The 19,807-nt window shown below is 35.6% G+C and overlaps 2 protein-coding genes across 2 annotated transcripts in view; one reads left to right on the top strand and one right to left on the bottom strand.

Moving 5' to 3' along the window:
- Positions 1-170: 170 nt before the first annotated feature.
- On the bottom strand, positions 171-7,940 carry LOC118270477 (uncharacterized). Its single transcript, XM_050698205.1, has 11 exons — positions 7,762-7,940; positions 7,361-7,464; positions 6,750-6,901; positions 6,001-6,080; positions 5,067-5,284; positions 4,295-4,312; positions 3,529-3,696; positions 2,733-2,918; positions 1,862-2,034; positions 1,147-1,227; positions 171-378 (listed from the first exon to the last, which is right to left on the bottom strand). The coding sequence occupies exons 1-11, from the start codon at positions 7,811-7,813 to the stop codon at positions 240-242; spliced, it is 1,371 nt and encodes a 456-aa protein (XP_050554162.1). The 5' UTR covers positions 7,814-7,940; the 3' UTR covers positions 171-239.
- Positions 7,941-12,095: 4,155 nt separating this feature from the next.
- The window catches only part of LOC118270731 (T-cell leukemia homeobox protein 2), a 36,488-nt gene continuing 28,776 nt past the window's right edge, over positions 12,096-19,807 (top strand). Inside the window, exon 1 of the mRNA XM_035586490.2 lies at positions 12,096-13,006. Within this exon, the coding sequence (XP_035442383.1) occupies positions 12,454-13,006 (553 nt within the window). The 5' untranslated portion in view covers positions 12,096-12,453. The remainder of the gene's footprint in view (positions 13,007-19,807) is intronic.

Raw genomic sequence — 19,807 nt, 5'->3', positions numbered from 1 at the left:
CACCATTTAATCAACTTTGGATCGGTGATATCTATTTTATTGTATTAGATGAAACTCGATCGAATGATATGATATTTGACCAAATTTATATGGAATATTAAAGGTAAAAACTAACTAGGATAATGATGATAATGTTGTATAGATATAATAAGGTAAATAAAACTCGTATCTCCTCATAACCAAACGAGTAACATCACTACGAATAAGAACTTTATTGTTAAAACTCTAAGGTTTATTGTCTACGTGTCACTAGAATCAGCTGCAGTCGTTGTTGCTACGGGTTTTGCTTTTGCGGCTGTTTTTGTTACTGACTTTTTGTAACCGGAATCCACATCGTCAGAACGTACTTTATGCGCTGAGTGATCGTCCTTAGCTGGGCTGGAAAAGTAATTGTCATGTTTAAGTGTTTCCATATCGATGAAGAAAATCCTCCTCTCATCTTCAGTAGCCTATAGGCCGCCAACGTCCTTGTAATGTTCTGATTTTGTGAGTATCTACAATGTGATAGGGGCGAGACTTCTAACCCGTTAAGGCTGAGTTCTACATCTAATTTTATCGACAAAAGTCGGGGGTCGAAGGGGTCGAATCCTCTCCCCCTAAAAATTATGGCTATTTTAATATTTTTTTTACTTTTTTTGATATCAAAGGTTGTATGCGTCGTAGAAACAAAAAAAAAACGACAAACGGTAGCTAATAACCTTGGCTAACTAATTCATTACTTTTTTCATATGTTTGACAATGTTTTGGTGAGAAAAAAAATCATTTGTGAATTATTTTTACCGAAAAAATCACTATTTTTCAATATTTTCAATTAGGGGTTCAACCCCCCATATTATTTTTTTTGTCGATAAAATTAGATGTAGTACTCAGCCTTAACGGGTTAGAAGTCCCACCCCTATCACATTGTATAGGCGACGTCGATTGCTTACCGTCAAGTGATTCGTCTGTTCGTTTTGTATCCGTTTGCGGTAAGACAAATCAAAGTTTCTAATCACAAAACTAACCAAGGTAGGATTGTATAAAAAAAGGTTTATCTTATACTTTCAACCAAAAAATCAAATAGTAATATACAGCTGTTTAAAAAGAATGTCGGGTTCGAATGAGTTCATGATACTACTAAGATTAATTTGAGATACTATAGCTTACCCATCTATATGGTTGCTCCAATCAAAAGTTGTTTCAATCATAGGAGTTTTCGAAGACCGTAGCAATCTTCTGCATGTAGGTCTGTGAGGAAAGAATTCAAGCAATAGAATAAAGAAGGCACAGCACATAGTTTTGGATAGACAGTAAAGAGATGGCTCAGTAACCCACCAAATTCAGTAACCGAGTTACAAAACTTGTTTGTTATGGTTTCGATAAAAACCATACAATTTAATTATTGTCTCTCTACTGAATCAATGTTTTCATGCCTTTTATCCCCGAAGAGGTAGTCAGAGGTGCACATTACGGCACGTAATACCGCAATAAAATGTATTTTGCACCATTTGTGTATGTTATAAGTCCCATGTAATAGGGGGTGAGCGTATTGCCATATACTGGGCACAATTCCAGACTCCATGCTACGACTGATGAATTTTCTAAAAACCGAAAAAAGCCCAAAAGCCCATAATACTTGGCCCGACCCGAAAATCGAACTTGAGACCCCTTGACCGACAGTTACACTTGCGACCACCCAAGCAATGAGGCAGTCATTCACCTTTTCATACATACAAACCAAATTACTTGTCTGACTGTACCTAAAGTAGGTATATTTTAAGTCTTTGACTGCCAATAGAAAACGATTGAAGGCAAATCCTCCGCTAACGTTGGCCACCGGTGACCACCACGGCGTTCAATGTGTTAAATAAAGAAAACACACCCAAGGTCCTTGTCAATGGCGCAGGTGATGAGGTTCCTATAGCGGTACACGCTGGTGTAGAGGAAGGGTCCGTAGCATTTTCTGACGATGTCCTTGGTGAGGCAAGCAGACATGACGCCTATTACCATAGAACTCTTGCCTTGCCCGATGATCAGGGGACCACCGTGATCGTTCTAACACACGAAAAAATATTGTTCGTTAAGATACTTAATTACTTTTTTTTTTATTATTGTTAAATGGGACGACGTTTGGCCGCTATCTCACCTGATGGTAAGTGATGATGTGGCCTACGATGGAGCACGTCTGCCCATAAGCAACCTATTCACTCGGGCTTTGAAGACACCCAGGTTATACCCACGACTTAAAAGGTTAGATAGATGAAGTACCTTAGTAATAGAAGAAAATCGTGTTTGTTTATAATCACTATTGTGACATATAGTAAATTAAGATAAAAACAAAAGCTAAAGACGCGGCCACGTCTGCGTTGCTCATGATGAAACTAATAGAGCTTTTCTCATTATATTTACGGAAGAAAATTGTTTGTATACGTGCCCAATTTCCGATCAAGGTACATTTAATCTGTATATTTTTGTTTTGAAAGTTTTGAAATAAAAAAGAATGTTAGTTGGCAATAACCGTTTACTCGCGTGACTAACTGACTGAGCAAGAAAAAACATACATCTTCTCAGGCATTTTACGTGAAAAACCGTTTTAAAGTTAGTACGTTTCACGATAGTTATTATACAAAAAAGAAATTTGTGTTATCATAACTATCTTATGCCAATGTATGAAACTCATCGCTTACCATCAGGTGACTCGTTTGCTGGTTTGCCTACAATTCCATAAAAAAAAAACTTTGACAGATGTATACCTCACAAAATCCTCCAGTAGTAATTTTATGTACTCTTCTAGTATCAACGACATGGCGTGCAGTGTGAACTTCTAGTTGACTTGGCTCTATCATCATTCGTCTCTTGATTTTCATTTGATGATCGTCATCAGAAGAAGAAGAAGACTCCTCGCTATAAACCAGTTCTTTGCAGTTGACTTCACGATCCTAGAATATACAGTAATGTTTTGTGACATCTTTCATTATCCACATTACGTGGAAGGAGTGATACCACAACCTCCCAGGAAACCGATGTGAAACAATGCTTGCGTTGTAATTCGTTGTGATAGTGAGGTTACCAGAGGCCCAATACTCCAATCCTCAATCTTTCCAATCCCCGATTCCCCTACAACTCAAATTCCTAACCCCCAAAAGGCCCGCAACGCATTTGTAACGCTTTTGGTCTTTCCAGTGTCCATGGGCGGTGTTACCTTTTTTTGGAATACTTGCAGGACAGTGGTGAGCTCATCTTTTTTGTATTTTAATCATCTTGACTGATTGGCATTTGTTTCCTACATTAGGTAACTGATCAAGCCATTGACACACACGTTCGACCTTCAATGTTTAGAATCCGAGCTGCGGACGACCTAGCGGGTTTACCAGGGCTCCGGCTCGAAAAGCAGGAGAAGGAACGGGGTGGTTTTTAGTTAGTAAGAGTCTGACACTCCCTCTCACCTGGCCCAAGGCGGAAAAAGTCATTGGATGATTTGCCCCCATCAAAAAAAAAAAAATGTTTAGAATCCGAATATTGAGTTATAATGTTGATTTTTATACTGACCGAACAAACAGTGCCCATGCCATCGTCTTCAGTGCTGTCTCTCGTGCAGATCATGTGCTCGTCTATGATGAAGTGGTACCGAGGTTCCCAGCGCCTCTTGCAGTTCTTCTTTGAGACTAACTGTACGTCTGTCTCCAACAATGCTGGAGAATTTATTGTGGTTCGATACTGTGGATGGGAAACAGATTTATTTTAGCTGTGTGATGTTTTTGTGACACTACATTTTCATAAATGTATTGAGATGGAACAGTCAATATATTAATTTCTTTAAATAGTTCCCTAAGAGAGGGCTAAGATATAAATTGATGGAATGGCTCTTTTCTGCAGCACAAAGATAGACTGAATGTCAACAACATTTCCCCACATTTCGGCATTTCTTCTCAGAGTAGTCGGATAGGAAATGCCGGCCTCATCTAGCTATTTGAAATATTGATGTGTAAAATTGTTATTTTATAACCTACTTACAGAAATAAATATCATTTATCATTTATGTGGTATTTACCCATAGGCTTAAAAGTGTAAAGCCTAAATACTTGGTAGTTGCTATTCAATGCATTTGAAATTTTCATATTAGTGCTACGTGTCATTTAAGTACATTTGGTTATTGGCTGTTGCTTATTAATAAGGAACATTTGTTATAATTTAATACTTTAGTGGCTACTGGTATAAAAAACATAGCGAACACAATAGCCCTAGTACGTGTACCTAACACGTACTAGGGTTAGATTATTTTTTGTTAGTATTTTAATTCTTCAAAAATACTCACAGTCTGTTGAAAATCTTCCTGGAATGCAAAAGGTGGTCTTTTTATTTTGGTAAACGTTTAGAGAAGAATAGTGAGCGAGGCTAGAACACTGAAATTTTTGTGATGCAGCGTCATCATAGAAAAGAGAAATACTGCCTGTCATGATCTCAAAAATCTCCGATGTGGTGACAGCGCGCGGCACTACGCATTTGTGCGGTTGCCACGGCTTCACATCAAGCTATGAAAACCAGTATAAAATTACCGTCGAATGTGCAAAAAGATCATACAAACTGAGATCACGATAAACAGGTTATCTATAACTTGTTGTTTTTATAAAAAAAAAAAAAATTGGTGGTACTAAAACTGGTGGTTAGAGTCTTGCTATACAATATAGTGTGCGGTGATAATTTTGTGTTAAAACACTGCATTGTATAGCTTTGTGACGTCATTGTAATGTTGTAGCATTTCAAATGTAACGAGCAGGGCCGCCAGTCGCGGGGAGCCAGTGGATGCAGCAGGCGGCTTGTCGTTCTATGCGGAGAAGTAAATGCGAGGCCTTTGTTGCACCATTGTTTGTCTTCTGGTTAATGATGATGATGATGACAATGGTGACCAGGGCCGTATTATCCCTAAGGTAAACTAGACAAGTGCCAAGCGCGGGGCGCCGAGAAACGCGCGTGCCCAAAAGCATTACAGAGGCGGCAGCCCCGAAGAGAGTTAGAGGCACCTATGAGGCGCTTGCCTAAAGCGCTCTTTAGGCTTAATCAACCTCTAGTAATGTCAAAATACTAACATCACCAAACCGCTCAGTCGTTCCCCATCCAGCGATTGTACCAACTTGACGTGCTTTCTCATAATCAGCTGATCGATTGTTGAAGTCCACTTTCTTTGGTATAAAGTCGCAGCCACGGATTCTTCTCTCGAAGTTGAAATTGTCTTCGACCTTCACGACGGCTATGTCACCGACCATCCAGCGAATATTGTCGAAGTCATCGCCGTCGAAGTAGTAAGCTAAAAGAACGAAAAGTCTACAGTCTACTACAGTACCCTTAGTACGAGTTTGCTTTACGTTTAAAGTAATCGAAATGAGAGCGCGTTCGGCTCTCTAATTGGCCGGTGCGAATGAACCAACCAATCAGAGCGCCGAACGCGCACTCGTTTTGTTTTCGTTCAACATAAAGCAAACTCGTACTAAGGGTACAGTATACTTTTTAATAGCGCTGCAACTTCTGTAAGCCAGGATCTACATCAGATACAACCATGAAAACACTGGAACACTGAAGTACGACGCGTCTCAGGGACATGATAATGACTGTCTTGGATCCCGCAACGAAATAATTCAGAATATTTTGTTAGAGAAGAAAAAAAATATATATTTCCACTTTCTATATACTGAAGTATATTAACTATTATTTTTTATTCTTTCGTCAAATCTTTGTAACACTGCCATCTCGCGTTTTTTTTGTGAATGACTAGTGGCCTTTAAGCTGTTAAGAAGAAATAGTCTTTGTTACCGTACTTTTTTTGATTAAGGACTTGAATGCACCAATTTAATCATCAATTTTGTGTTCAATTTCTTCTTGTTTAACATTGCCCCACACTAGTATTTTTCCCGTATCGTTGGTGCGTTTACGACCGTACTCTTTAACAGACATTGCCAGAAGTAAGTTGTTCTAATCGTGTAATCGCAACTGAAGCCGATACAATAGGAAGTATCATCTACTTACATTTCGGCACACACTTCCAAACAGCTTTCTTTGCACCATTCTCAATGCATTCGTTGTTTTGCTCTTGAAAAGGATACCAACTAGGGATAAGTAAACAATCTATTACTAAAACTTATGATACACCATGCTCTATATTTTTTAGACATTGATAATTTAAATATGAATAGTAGGTAACTACTATTCATATTTACTATTCATATTAGTTACAGTTATGTAACTGACGATTTTCAATAGACAAATTATCATTGTGGAAGTATTTCCGTTATACCTAATTAAAAATTTCTTACTACTTTTTCCAATTAATTAAAGGATCGAGTCTAAATCAGAACTGAATCACAATATGCTAAGCGTGATACCCACAGAAATATTTGAAATCTTTATTATATGAGTGATATCACATTTATGATTAAACCCATTGCCATAATTTTTAAGTTTGCTCGTGTAAGTAATTCATATCAGCTATACTAATATTATAAAGCTGAAGAGTTTGTTTGATTGTTTGTTTGTTTGTTTGTTTGTTTGAACGCGCTAATCTCAGGAACTACTGGTCCGATATGAATAATTCTTTTTGTGTTGGACAGCGCATTTATCGAGGAAGGCTATAGGCTATAAAACTTCACGCTACGATCACTAGGAACCGAGCACAGCGGGTGAAACCGCGCGGAAGTAGCTAGTTTATATTTATTTATAAGAAGTCACTAAACCATTTATATGACTCTAAGTAATCTTTGTTTAAAGTTAAAATTTACGTGGATAATCCAGAAACGACATAGAAATGTTTCGCATCCTCGATGCATGCAGCGGATGTGAGGATGTATCTCTCATGGATGATCACTCCGCCACAAAGCCAGTTTGTCTCCAGGATCTTTGGATCCGCTGCCGCCGCTGGTCTCAAGTAAACCTGGAACATAGTCTTATGATGATTATTTATTTTCAACAAGTTTTTTGCAATGGAGAATGTACGAAAGACATTCAAAGTCAAAGTCAAAATTATTTGTTTCAAATAGACCAGAAAGGCCCTTTTGAACGTCAAAGTCAAATATAATAATATTAAGAATGTCTGTCTGTTGGTCAGTCCTCTAATTAAGCTTTTACTCGTTCCAAAGTGTAGCTTCCTATATGGAGTAGAACGATTAGGCTTTTCAGTTTCTTCAAGTTTTAGTCTTTCAAGTTGGAACTTTGGAAGGTATACATAAAAGAGGAAATGTTATTTCTTAAATTTGAGTTTCACATAGAAATAATGTTTATCATCGTCTTTAAATCACTCAGCAGTCATGACGAAATCGTCAATTTTGTTGTGAGCCCCTTGTTATACGGAATGAGTTTACTTCCAATTACAAGCAATACTTAGTCAAAATACCATATAGGGCCTGGTGTCTCCCACGGTGCGACCTCGTAGTATCCTCCTAGTCGGCAGTCGTGTATTATTGATATTAGGCAGTGGAGTAAAACTTCCTGTGGGATCTGTAATCAATTCAATAATGATATTATGTTTAATTTATCATCAATACCCGAAGTGGCCAAAGGGTACTTTTAAAGCAGGAATAGGAAGGAGTGGTTGTTAGTCATTAAGAGTCTGACACTCCCGCTCGCCTCGCCGAAGCCGGGAGAAGCCATTGGATGATTCCCCTTAAAAAACCCGTACTTTTTTGCTACAGGAATGCGAGCAAAACGAAAGCAGAAGCTAGTACTTTATATCCTAAAGAATATTTTACCTTTAAACAGACGAATGAAATGATAAACTATTTTACTTGAACTTACTTGCAGATACTATAGTTGTGATGCACACTAATAAATTAATAACAAACAACATTTTATAAATAGAACAATTTGCCTAAATTACATAGTAATTATTTATTTCTTAAATGTTTAACTTTGTCGCAACAACATACACGTCTTCATAGGCTTCGATAAGACTTGGGTAAGCGCACACTAGGCAACTAAAATTACTACCCAGTACAACACTTGGTTGCCTAGTTGTCGATTTTAAATAAATGTTTATTTAAGAAATCATTACTTACCACCTACATAGTTAAGTAGACACTTCGCGCCTATGCGATACTGTAGAAAAAAGTGACTAATAATCCATCAAAACCATCATGATTTTTCCCGCTTTTGCTGAGGCGAGAGGGAGAGGCAGAATATTACTAACTAAAAACAACCCCGTGTCTCGTGCTACTTTTCGAGCAGAAGCCCCGGTAACCCGCTAGGTAGTCCGCAACTCCGGATATATTTAATCTGGCTTGGAAAATGAATATCTGCTGCTTTAGAACAGAAGATTCTAAAAAAGTACGCCCGTTTTGGAGATTAACCCTGATTTTGAACTCTGACTGGAAAATCCGCTGCTTTAGTTTAGTTTGTTAGAAAGATACACCACAATCGTTGTTGCCGGCAACATTTGTGGACCATTCATCGCCTAGTGTGCGCCAGTTCTAAAACGGGTTTTAATAACATGCCTGGTTGACTTTATTGAATTTTATCATGAGGGAAACCAGTAAAGATTTAACTTTGATACTTTTACTTGAATCTTGCAGTTTGTGGCATTCAGCGGATAGTATTGATTTAGTGAACCTACTTAGGGCTATGTTTTAGGCAGGGCAATAAAATGCCTGTAACATCCTGCTATATATTTATGCATAAAAAATCTTACTTAAAATATATTACAATTTTTGGATTTTGAAAATATGTATTTGGGAACTTTGGTTTTATGAATATAATTGCTACTGTACTTCATTTATGACTGTCCCATGTACTATAATTAATAGATAAATATACTACCTACGTATTACTAAACTATGTGTATTTATTCTAAATAATGAGAAAATTCATTTATCGTGAACAACCCTTGCCGCTGAAATTCCCTGTCCAGTCAGCCAGGTTGTCTTAGCATTATGTCTACTCACCGCAAGATGGCTCTGCACGAAGTCGTGTATGTTTCATTTTCTATTCACCGCTAGATGGCGCTGTAATTAATATGTCTATTATCTACTTACGTATTTGAAGTTGAGAAGTTATAAATTGTATACTTATTTAGATAAGGTATCAAAATTAAACAATAATAATAATTACCCATGTTAGGCATATTTATAATATTATTATGTCCATATTTATGATTACAGTAAGTATATTAGTACAGACTACTAATAATTATAATTCACAAAATTGACTAAAATGAAGGTAATTTTTGGCGCGCTTTTGTTGCTCAAAAATGTTGCATTAGGACCATATTTAATCTCAGTGAAACTGACTCATGTAAACTATATTTAAAAAGATAAATATGCATATTTGAGGTCGCAGTATTTGTAAAAAATCATATTGACATGTAGAATATAAACATTACACGCGTATACGACGCAAAGACAAACTGCATACAGTAGCTAGTGAGACTCTCTTATGCATGAAAGTATCTCCTGTATGGCTGCACGCATCTTTAATAAGATTTTCTGAAATAATAAAAAATAATAAATTTAATAGACAAGCGCAATATAGGGCGCCGAGCTAGGTGGAGTGACGATATCCGCAAGGTGGCTGGTAGTAATTGGATGTGCACATACCTAAAGCTGAAGATCGAGCTCAGTGGCGTGTCATTGGAGAGGCCTTTGTCCAGCAGTGGACGAGAACAGGCTGATGATAATGATGATGATAAATTTAAAAAATCCATAATCTGTTGGTGGATAAGTGCTACTACTCTATAAAATACTTTTTATCGGATAAATCACTGCTGCAGTATATTATATACTCCATCAGTCATGATGTGATCAGTGGACTCTTTGATGTGTAATACTTATTTTTTTTATGTGACATAATGAAATTGTATTATATTTATATTATATTTATGGACGAACTCAACAGTTATGACAAGGATTGGCCGCAAAAAGCTTTAAACAGAGAGGAGTGGAAGGAAGGTAGGGAGGCCTTTGCCCTGCAGTGGGACGATCATGGCTGAAATCTGAATCTAAATAATAAAATTGTAGTTTTTAAGATAATAATGCGCTACCCATACTCCTACCTAACTATTGTATGCTCAAAGGGTGGGCACACATACATGACTGATCTATTTAAATGTTTAAGACCGAGAAATGGACAATTCTGTGATCGACAATAAATAATTTGAATTTGAATTATTGTTGCATTACCGTTTGTATTTGCAATATCTTCAAAATATAAAAAAATTATCACAAATCAGGATAAAATAAAATAAGGTAAAATTAGTACTGTTGTTACTATGAACTTAATTGTTTTACATTTTCTGTTGCTTTTTGGCTGAAGGATAAAATTCCACGATCAAAATGGATACCATAGTACCATGTACTTAATATAATATTTTATATTGTCTGTCAATTTGGTTTAGTAATTGCAAGTGCAGTCGTGCTCAGTATTTCTTTGTCAGGTGTAGTAATTTATTATTAGTGTTTTCAGTACAGAACTCAAAACATTATCAGTAATAAGGAAAATAATCTCCATTGGTAGGTTTCGAACCCTCATGCATGCGGACGTCTTTAACCTCCGACCACAACGACATTATGCGTGCTTATTAATTTACAATATCAAAATTAGCTTTAGGTCCGTTACTAGTTAGAAAATATCAAACTTAGACTAATATCACTAATTTTCTATAAGCGCCACTGCCATAACTTGTACATATTTTCCTTACGATATATGTCAAACTATGTTTTAGCTAACAAGCACTAAAACAGAATTTATGCAACAAGGCTTAAAAGCCATAAATATGTAACACAATAAAAAAATCTCATTTTAAACTATTAAGATTGAAGAATACGAAAATCAATTACAAAAGAAATATTAGCCCATATTAGATTTTTGAGGAATTAGTTTCAGCATTCGATGGAGTTTCTTAAAGCATTTGTATTATACCATAGTTTTACCTCAATAAGGCTAGGGCTGTTTCAAATAAACTTTGAATACGTAAATACAAATAAGTAAGTTTTGATACGAAATATCTATGAAATAATAAAGATTACTAAAACTGGATACCGCAAGGGTTGATCGTAGGACCGACGCAAATAATTTAACTATAACTTAATAAACAAATATCTACTGTTAATCACTAATAATGCTTTAACTAATTTAAAATGATAATCAATTAAACTATAAAGCACTAATGTCACTGTTAATCACTAATCAATGCTTTAAGTAATTAATCAATTGATCAACCTTTCATTTTAATTCAGAATTATTTTGGAAAGGACACCTAAATAACCAGTCGTAAACTTAATGACTAACATAATTCGTAGCACCGTTTTTTTTTGTTATATAATAATAACCTTAATTCCAGCATCTAATATAAAACCAACAAAATATAAACTAAATCAAGATTCTGTTATTCAAAAATAATTTAAAAGGCTCTCCGCTCCACCGAAAAAGCGGGATCGCTCAAACATTTATGACATTGCAAATTCAATATACATTCTATTACGTCATACCTTTTACCGTGATCAGCCTTTACAACAAAAGGAATAAGAGTTCCCGTATCATACAAAACCATAATCTAACACCCTTTACCACTCCGACTGTCGAATACAATACAATAAAGTAGCTATCTTCAGCAATACATTATCCTTACTTATCTATGGCCATAACATGAAACTTGGGATCTATTTTATTATAAAGTGCATTGTCTACTATAGAGGAGGTCGGTCGACCGCCGAACGTAAATAATTTAACTGTCTTAAAAGATTCAAAAATAGTTTCCTAACATTGCCCCCCTTAATATGTACACCATTTGTCAGGCCATAACTGGATTTAAACGACGCGTTACAAGAAAAAGGCCACGCCCTCTGACAGACATATACCTTGCCTACTCTAACGCATGCAAAGGCTTCGGCAAAGTTTGTTGCTGTCTCTATCGCACGAATATTCTTGGTCGTATTTACCTTGTTACAAGACCACTAAAAATGTGCCAAAGACCATCACGCTTTACAATATTATAAACTCTATCGGCCAAGACATAGAGTCGAAATTGCTTTGTTAATTCCATCATGGGGGGACTCAATTGAAGCGAGACGAGCCACGAAAGGGACGCAGCGAATCGTTCTGTTTAAGTTAGTGAGTCCAAACGAGTTTTTATGTTTGGAAATCGTATTAAGCTTTTGTTGGAAACTGTTCCACTCAACGGGCATAGTTGAGGCGTTTGTGCGGTCAAACTATCGCGTTTGAATTTCGAAAAGCGGTGGGGATACTGCTGATTGGCTCGTTTTGGCCGATACACTGTGTAACGATTCGGTAGCGTGCGGTCGAGCGTAGCGCGCCAACTGAGCTTTTTCAAATAAGAAACTCGAGTTCGTATGTTCCATTCTTATTTCGGATTTCATATCGCATTGATCTAAATATTGGTGTTTATAAAAAAAAAAATGTTTTGCTACCAAATGTATCGGTGAAGACTAAATTTTGTGTCAGTGTTTTAAAAAGTCGTTTTTAAGAACTTTGGTAAAAATGTCTTCGGTGCACTCTGATGATGATCAAGAGGAGATCAATGTGGACTCTGACAGCAGGCTGTCGGGCCACTGCGATAGGAGTATAGCATCAGAAGACCGGGATTCCGAACACAGTTACCATGACAGATATCACGATTCGCCAAACGAGCATATGACTGACACCCAACCGAGGGTGAACTTACCTTTCAGCATATCTCGGCTTTTAGGGAAACAATTCGAAGATATAGATAAGCGACGAAATTCAGGGGAAAGTGACGACAGAAGTGATCAGGACACTGAATCAGAGAGTGCTAAAGACGAAGGGAAGGACAATTCTGGTTTGCCTTTGAACTTTTCGCATACTCCCGGTTTATATCCAAATTCTGGACTGTTGTTGAGACCTGGGTTGGGGATTGGTGGCGGTTATGGGTTCTCGAGTAACCCTGGGGTTGTTAGAGTGCCTGCACATAGAGCTCTGGGTGCGTTGGGTGCCTGGGGAGTCACCATGGACCCGATGAGGCAAGCAGCGGCAGCGGCGTTCGCACATCAAATTGTTAAGGACCGATTGAACGGTAAGTCTAAAATTCTTTCTTGGATTTTGAAAACTCACAGTTTAATATTACTTATTTAAAAATATTTTCCTGAACCATTATTATAGTACACTTAATAATTTACAATGCAGTAGGTCTATTCAATTACTGATATCTGATTGATGTACCACTAGTGTAAATTAATTATAATTAATCTATCATAGACGAAGAGTCAAATGTCAGATCTGTTAAAGAGGTTAATGAGACTGATAAGAAATATATTGAATTGTCTCATATACTCCCTGTTATAAACTCGTAATAAATTGTATTTATTCATTTCACTAATTGGAATTCAATTTATATTAATTATTTTGACCTGAATATTTTAATCGAATTCACTTTTTTTAGTGTTCTTCAATTAGTCGAATCACTTGTCATATTTTGCTTAATTGGTTTCCCATTTGTAACTCGTATCATTGCTTCGTTTACACCTTTCGTGTCCTGTCAAGATGTGACGGTAATAAAACAAATTAATTCATTCCAAAACATACCGATGACATTTTTAAAACGCAATTGTATTGTCAAGTTGACCCATTACATTGGCATTGGTATTGGTCCTTTGAGTCTAAATAATAGAGGATCGAAAAAAGCAAATACATCCACATCGAAAATTGTTACATTTGGACGTGTTTTTCCTTCTTTGTTTTTTTATAAAAAAAGGTTCGAAATCGGGTGCCAATGTCCTCTGGCCCAATTACCCTCGCGTGCGAAGCGATGACACACCTAGAGAACTATTTCTTTTTCCCTTTTTTTGGTCCTTCGAGGCGAGATTGAAGGCGCCCCGTTCTGTAATTTGTCGCGTCGGCCGCCGGTCGGTTCGGTTGGGGACAGATTTTTTGTCATGTTACTCATCCTGACAGAAAATTGGTTGTTAAGTTCCACTGTTAGTGTTGCCGTGGGTAATTTGTGGATTGTCGATTGACGTTTGTTAGTATTGAACCGGATGCTTTGGTGATTTGTTGTCCTGAGTGATTTTAGAATCATTGATGGAGATGGTTGCGTCATTGTTATTTTATGGGAGTTTTGAAATGTATTCTTTATACTCATGATTGTTTCAAACAAGTACTATATGTCCTGTATTCGACTCAAATTTTAAGGTCTTCCACAATTTACAGTCACACTCATATCCTTGCAATAGGTTATTGTTACTATCATACCTCTTGACTTCAAGTACCACCACATTTACGTAAACACACTTAACAACATTATCCTTCTACTAGAAAAACCAAAGCTAAAATCCCACACTTTTTTCACCCAACCCCGGCCAATTTACTCAAAACAAATTCACAAAAAAGCGATCCGCAGCCCGACGCGTGCAGTCCCTACTTTTTGCGACCACCGGCAAAGAGGAAGCGGTTAGACTTACTATATAATTGAGACAATAGCTACTCCGAATCCCCATATCCGTACGTGAATCGGAAATACCTGAAAAAAAAAGAAAAAAAATGACATGACGTTTGGCGCCGAATGATCTTTTTTTTTAATGAGGCCATTAAATTTTTTATTGCACTTCATACACTAAAACACTTTTGTCGTTACACCATTTGGGAATTAAAAAATCGTTAAATGCAGATTAACATAATCTTTGATTAACTGTTTAGGTAAACAGTTTATGGGTTGATTAATCAGTAGTCTAGGTTAACGTCAGAATTTAGTTTGATTTTATACTCTCAGTCTACGATCAAAGAGTCCAATTTTAAATGGATTGGGTTTAGGAAAATGATAATAAAAAGCTATAAAAAAGTGTTTTCTTACGTAAATCTTAAAAGAGTTTTCTTGCAAATAGAATTTATGAGTTGTTAGTATGAATATTCAAGGGTAATTAAACACAAACATAAATTAAAAATTAAGTGGTTCGGTGGGCACAAATGCGAGCATGAATTTGAATGATTATTGACAGAACCTTTTTAGCGAAAATTGGTTAAGCCTATGTAGTGTTATAAATCTACTGTTAGAAATATCGGAAAAGCAATAATAGTTTTATATGAACCAAAATATATTTGTTGGACGTCTGTATAAATCGTGTGCTGGCGACAAATAAATTTATATTATGTTCCCATACGTGTTTTAGAGCAGAATAAGGCTTATTAACCGACTTCAAAAAAAAGGAAGCTCTCAATTTGACCTGTATGCATGTATGTTTGTGCGCGATTATCTCGCCTTTAGCTGAACCGATTTTAATGCGGTTTTCAGCATACTATTTTATTATTTATAGTATTTTAAAATCCCTTACAACTATAAAAATATTAGACATCTACAACCATTAACCCTTAGTATGAGTTGGCTTTACGTTTAAAGTAATCGAAACGAGAACGCACTTGGCAGTCTGATTAGCCAGCGGGAATGAACCAACCAATCACAACACCAAACGCGCTCTCATTTCGATCTCATTAAACATAAAACAAACTCATAAGCCTGAACGTCATTAATCTCCAGTACAATAAGCGACATAATTATTTTTTGTCAAACATCATAATATTGCGAACAACAGTTATTCAACAGTTATAATATGGCAAAAAAAGCGTTTATTTCCTCTTAAGTCTTAAGCAACCACGTTAGTTGATTGTCGACCGTTTAGAAAGGCGAGCCAGTTATGTTAAGAAAAACGGTGATCGTTTTGTGAAATCAATAGACAGGGTAATGAGTCTTACCGCGGATAGTTGGTAATCATTGCTATCATTTCCGTTACCAGGTCTCTTTCTTTTCACCGCACAATTTTACCTAATCCGTACTTCTGTCTATTAGTGATCATTGAGCTGTTTTATTATCGCTTTTTATATTATTGGCCAACTTGAGCTGTGTATACCGCCAGTGCGGTGCAACAGTTTTGTTTTTTTTTGCGGCAAAAATTGTCGGTGAAGAAAATTAGGTAGTCGGCCACAAATAGTTGTACGTCTGTCGCGGTAAATATGAAAGAAAATATGATTTCGAAATCTTTAAGTGTTAGATAAAGAAAAGGTTTAATACTTATCTAGATTTTTAGTATTACCAAAATAAATTATATAATAGCTTTCACACCAATCCGCTTTAAGCAAGCGTGACAATTAATGCTCAAACCTTCTCAAGGCTTTTGCTCAGAAGTGGGCACTTATAGGCTATCATCTATAATTCAGTATTTGTTAACTTTTTTAAGCAAAAGACTCACTTTAAGGAAGCGTTGTAATTTATACTTTTAAATCTAAACAATAATATCTATTTCCACATTATTAAACCAAAATCAGAACATCAATGCTTGAGTTTCTAGCCAGCGTACATACAAACAAATATACCTAATTAAAGTTAAACTATTAATAGACAGATTTAAATTATATATCTTATCGTAAACTAAGATAGTGCAGTGAGCATACTCTTAAATTATCAATTTACTGATAGTTGTAGACTTGAGATGTAACGCATCCTCAGAGGGCCTAGTGCGAGTTTTTTTAAACGTTACTGCGTTTAGTCCTCTGATTCACATTGCGTCAACAGCCTATAAGTCACTGCTGATGTTATAATTAGCCTCACGGAGAAGGTTTGAACATCAATTTTAATAACCGTCTGAAAATTAATAAAAAAATTAGTTGTTCAAAAAATTTATTGAATATTGTTCTTTTCTGACAGAATTAAATACTTTCAAAGATATTAATGTGGAATATTGTGTGACGTCACGATTTACTTTATTTTATAGAGAAGGTGTAACGTGGCGACCTCCTACATTCTCTTCCTAAACTTAAATCCGTTTTGTCTGTCATATTACAATACAACGAAATAAAAAATAAGGGTCTAATAAATCTCTTCATGATTTAACTGATGGACTAAATAGATTTTTAATTTTCACGAGCGTTATTTACACCTACGAGTATTATTGAACCAATCAGAGGGCCAAACGCGTAGGTACCTAAAATACTCGCACTACGCCCTCAGAGGTTGTAGAACTAGTTAGTTTAAACTGAAGAGATGTTGCGCTTGCGACGGAAGATCAAGATTAAGAAATAAACTAGATACGGTATTGATAGTTAAACGATAGAGATACGTGGGTAACTTGTTTATGTGTTGTATAAATATAAATTTATTTAATTAAAATATAAACTTAGAAACAAATAAATACATAAAATTACCTTTTTTATTATTAGTTTCTGCCAGCGGTTTCACCCGCATTCTCGTGGGATATAAAGTATCCTATCACGCAAGTTAGATCATACCCTGTCTTTAACAAAATTTCATCAAAATGCTATAGTTTTGCTTTATCCGGTAACCGAACAATATGCGTCATATTCGTTAATATTATTACATTAAATATCTTTCATAATATGGCCGTTATCCTAACCTACGAACTAAAGACATCAACGAGTTGTTACTTTGATTTAGGCCTATATTAAGATAACTAATCTTTGTAAATAGATATTGTGTCTTTTAAAAAATAATGTAGATTATTTTAAACGAATGATAAATAGAATAGGAAATTGTTAGTTTAAGTATGTTGTAATTATTTAACAGTCAGAATTTGTAGTTTCAGTTATTAACTTATTAAGTATCTGTATCTGTGCCGATATCTTCAGTATATTATCTTCGACTATATATACCAGATTTGTCCTTGGTATGTCAGAACGCCACCAACCAACCCACATTGAGCAAGCGTGCTGATTAATTCTCAAACCTTCTCCGTGTGAGAAGAGCCTTGTGGTCTGGAGTGACCATATGCTATGTCGTTGTGTGATGTGCGATGTGATGCCGAAACACAGACATACGGGAGACGTAATGTGTTTTCTATGTGCCTTATATATGAGAAGTTAAAAACCTTTTCTCGCTTAAGCTAGCTGTATCCACTGTCGTTTGCACAGAAACTAGATGAATCATATCCCACGAGAAGCTTCACGATGGCCGGCAAAACCACAGCTCCCAAACATTAATTCATAGTAATTTTCCTACGTTCTGAGTCTGCACGAATTGACTCTATTCCATTATTTTATTTAATGAACACCGTTACAATTGGGTCAAGGTAAATAAAGTGATTGCTTACAGTCTTAGCTGGTGTAATCATTTGTCATTATTTTATAAGGATTTTATGTAAGAGGAGTTTGCTGGTTAGGACTTAAATAGTCGTGAGAACTTTTTAGGTTTTTGGTTTTTGTATTTATTTTTATGTCTATTGGTGTAATAGGGATGATGACAGGGTATGAAAATTAAAAATTAAGAATCTATTTAGTCCGTCAGTTAGGTAATGAAGAAATATTAGACACGTTTTAATTATTTTGTAATAATTAATTTAGTATGTCTCACGAAAGTTATAATAAAATTATTATAGACATGTTTTGTTTTTTTTGTCGTATAAGATAACAATACTTAGATAAAACGAATTAAACTTTAGGAGTGAGACCAAATACGTCATATCTACGTATATTACGTGTGTAGAAGTGACGACACACGATATTTGAAATCAATATATCTTTGAAAGTATTTGTTTCCGTAAGAAAATAAAATATATGTATACATCTAAGGTTTTAAAATAATCTACAAGACGGACATTAAAATTAAATTGTCATCCACCCTATGGAAAGTTATGTTGTGGTGTTTATATTTAGAAGTACCTAAGTATATAGTAATGGTATATCTGTTTTAGGAATCGCACATAATACTTCCATGATACATACTTCTTGGTGATTATGTTTTCCGACGGCACGGCACACGCGGCGGCGTTTAAAAACGGTCACTCGATTTCAAAGTTTAAAATACATTTTACATTTCAAAATAATTCTTTGTAGTCATATAATAATAAATATTGTAGATTTTTTTTTATTTAACAGGCCACCCTATTTCCACCATATGTTTAATATACTAAATATTTAGTTTACTAAACAAATGTACGAAAATAAATCCTAATTATATAATTATTTTCGACTCAACCAGTTATTTATTTAAATCCTAATAATATTAATAGACACCAGATTATTAAATAGATTTTTATCTCAACATCAAGGTAACTAAAGACACGTATGCTTATGTTTATATCGCTTATCTATCTAAGTAAACAGCACATCAAATTATCACACAATTTCTTTAAACAATTTTCGCCGACTTATTCGTCAACTCGGCCGCAATAAACTCGTCTGCGCGGTCGAGTCGAGAAATTCAAACATTAATTATTTTTTTATTATGCATCTCGGCAGATTCACGTGGTCGAGTTGATGAAGCTATTTATTCGTATCTTTTATTCGTCAACTCGACCGACATTGAAAATATGAGGCATTATTGTACAGTGATATACAAAAGTGTTTCGTTTCTAATTAAATTTTTGTTCTTCTGGGTATATTATATAATATAAAATAACTTAAAATTTGAATTAAGGACAGATAAAAAGATGTTTTTTAATCAGGCATTGCTCAGTTGAGTATTAGGTTCATTTCTTTCCACCGATAAAAATTCCAAGTTGCGAGAGAGAGACAAAACTATTTTAACTAATCAGGATATATGTAAGGTCATGATTAAAATGCTACATTTTACAAAACTAAAGGATGATTCTAATGAAACATCTACAATGTTTGTGTTAGCATAGCACGCATTTTAATTTGCCTAACAAAATAAATCTTTCCATGACATGCCTTAAACATTTTCTACTCGAATGTACATTTTGTACTCGGTCGAGATGACGAATAAAAAAAAATCACAAAAATTTGCCGGGTCGACTCGACCGCATAGTGAATGTTCCTACGGTCGAGATGCACAATGAAATAATAGGTAGATTTAAATCTTCCCAACTCGACCGCGCGGTCGAGTTTATTGCGGCCGAGTTGACGAATAAGTCTT

Source organism: Spodoptera frugiperda, chromosome 13 (genome assembly GCF_023101765.2).
Source record: "Spodoptera frugiperda isolate SF20-4 chromosome 13, AGI-APGP_CSIRO_Sfru_2.0, whole genome shotgun sequence".
NCBI classification, from domain to species: domain Eukaryota; kingdom Metazoa; phylum Arthropoda; class Insecta; order Lepidoptera; family Noctuidae; genus Spodoptera; species Spodoptera frugiperda.
This window is presented reverse-complemented; position numbering and strand designations above follow the sequence as displayed.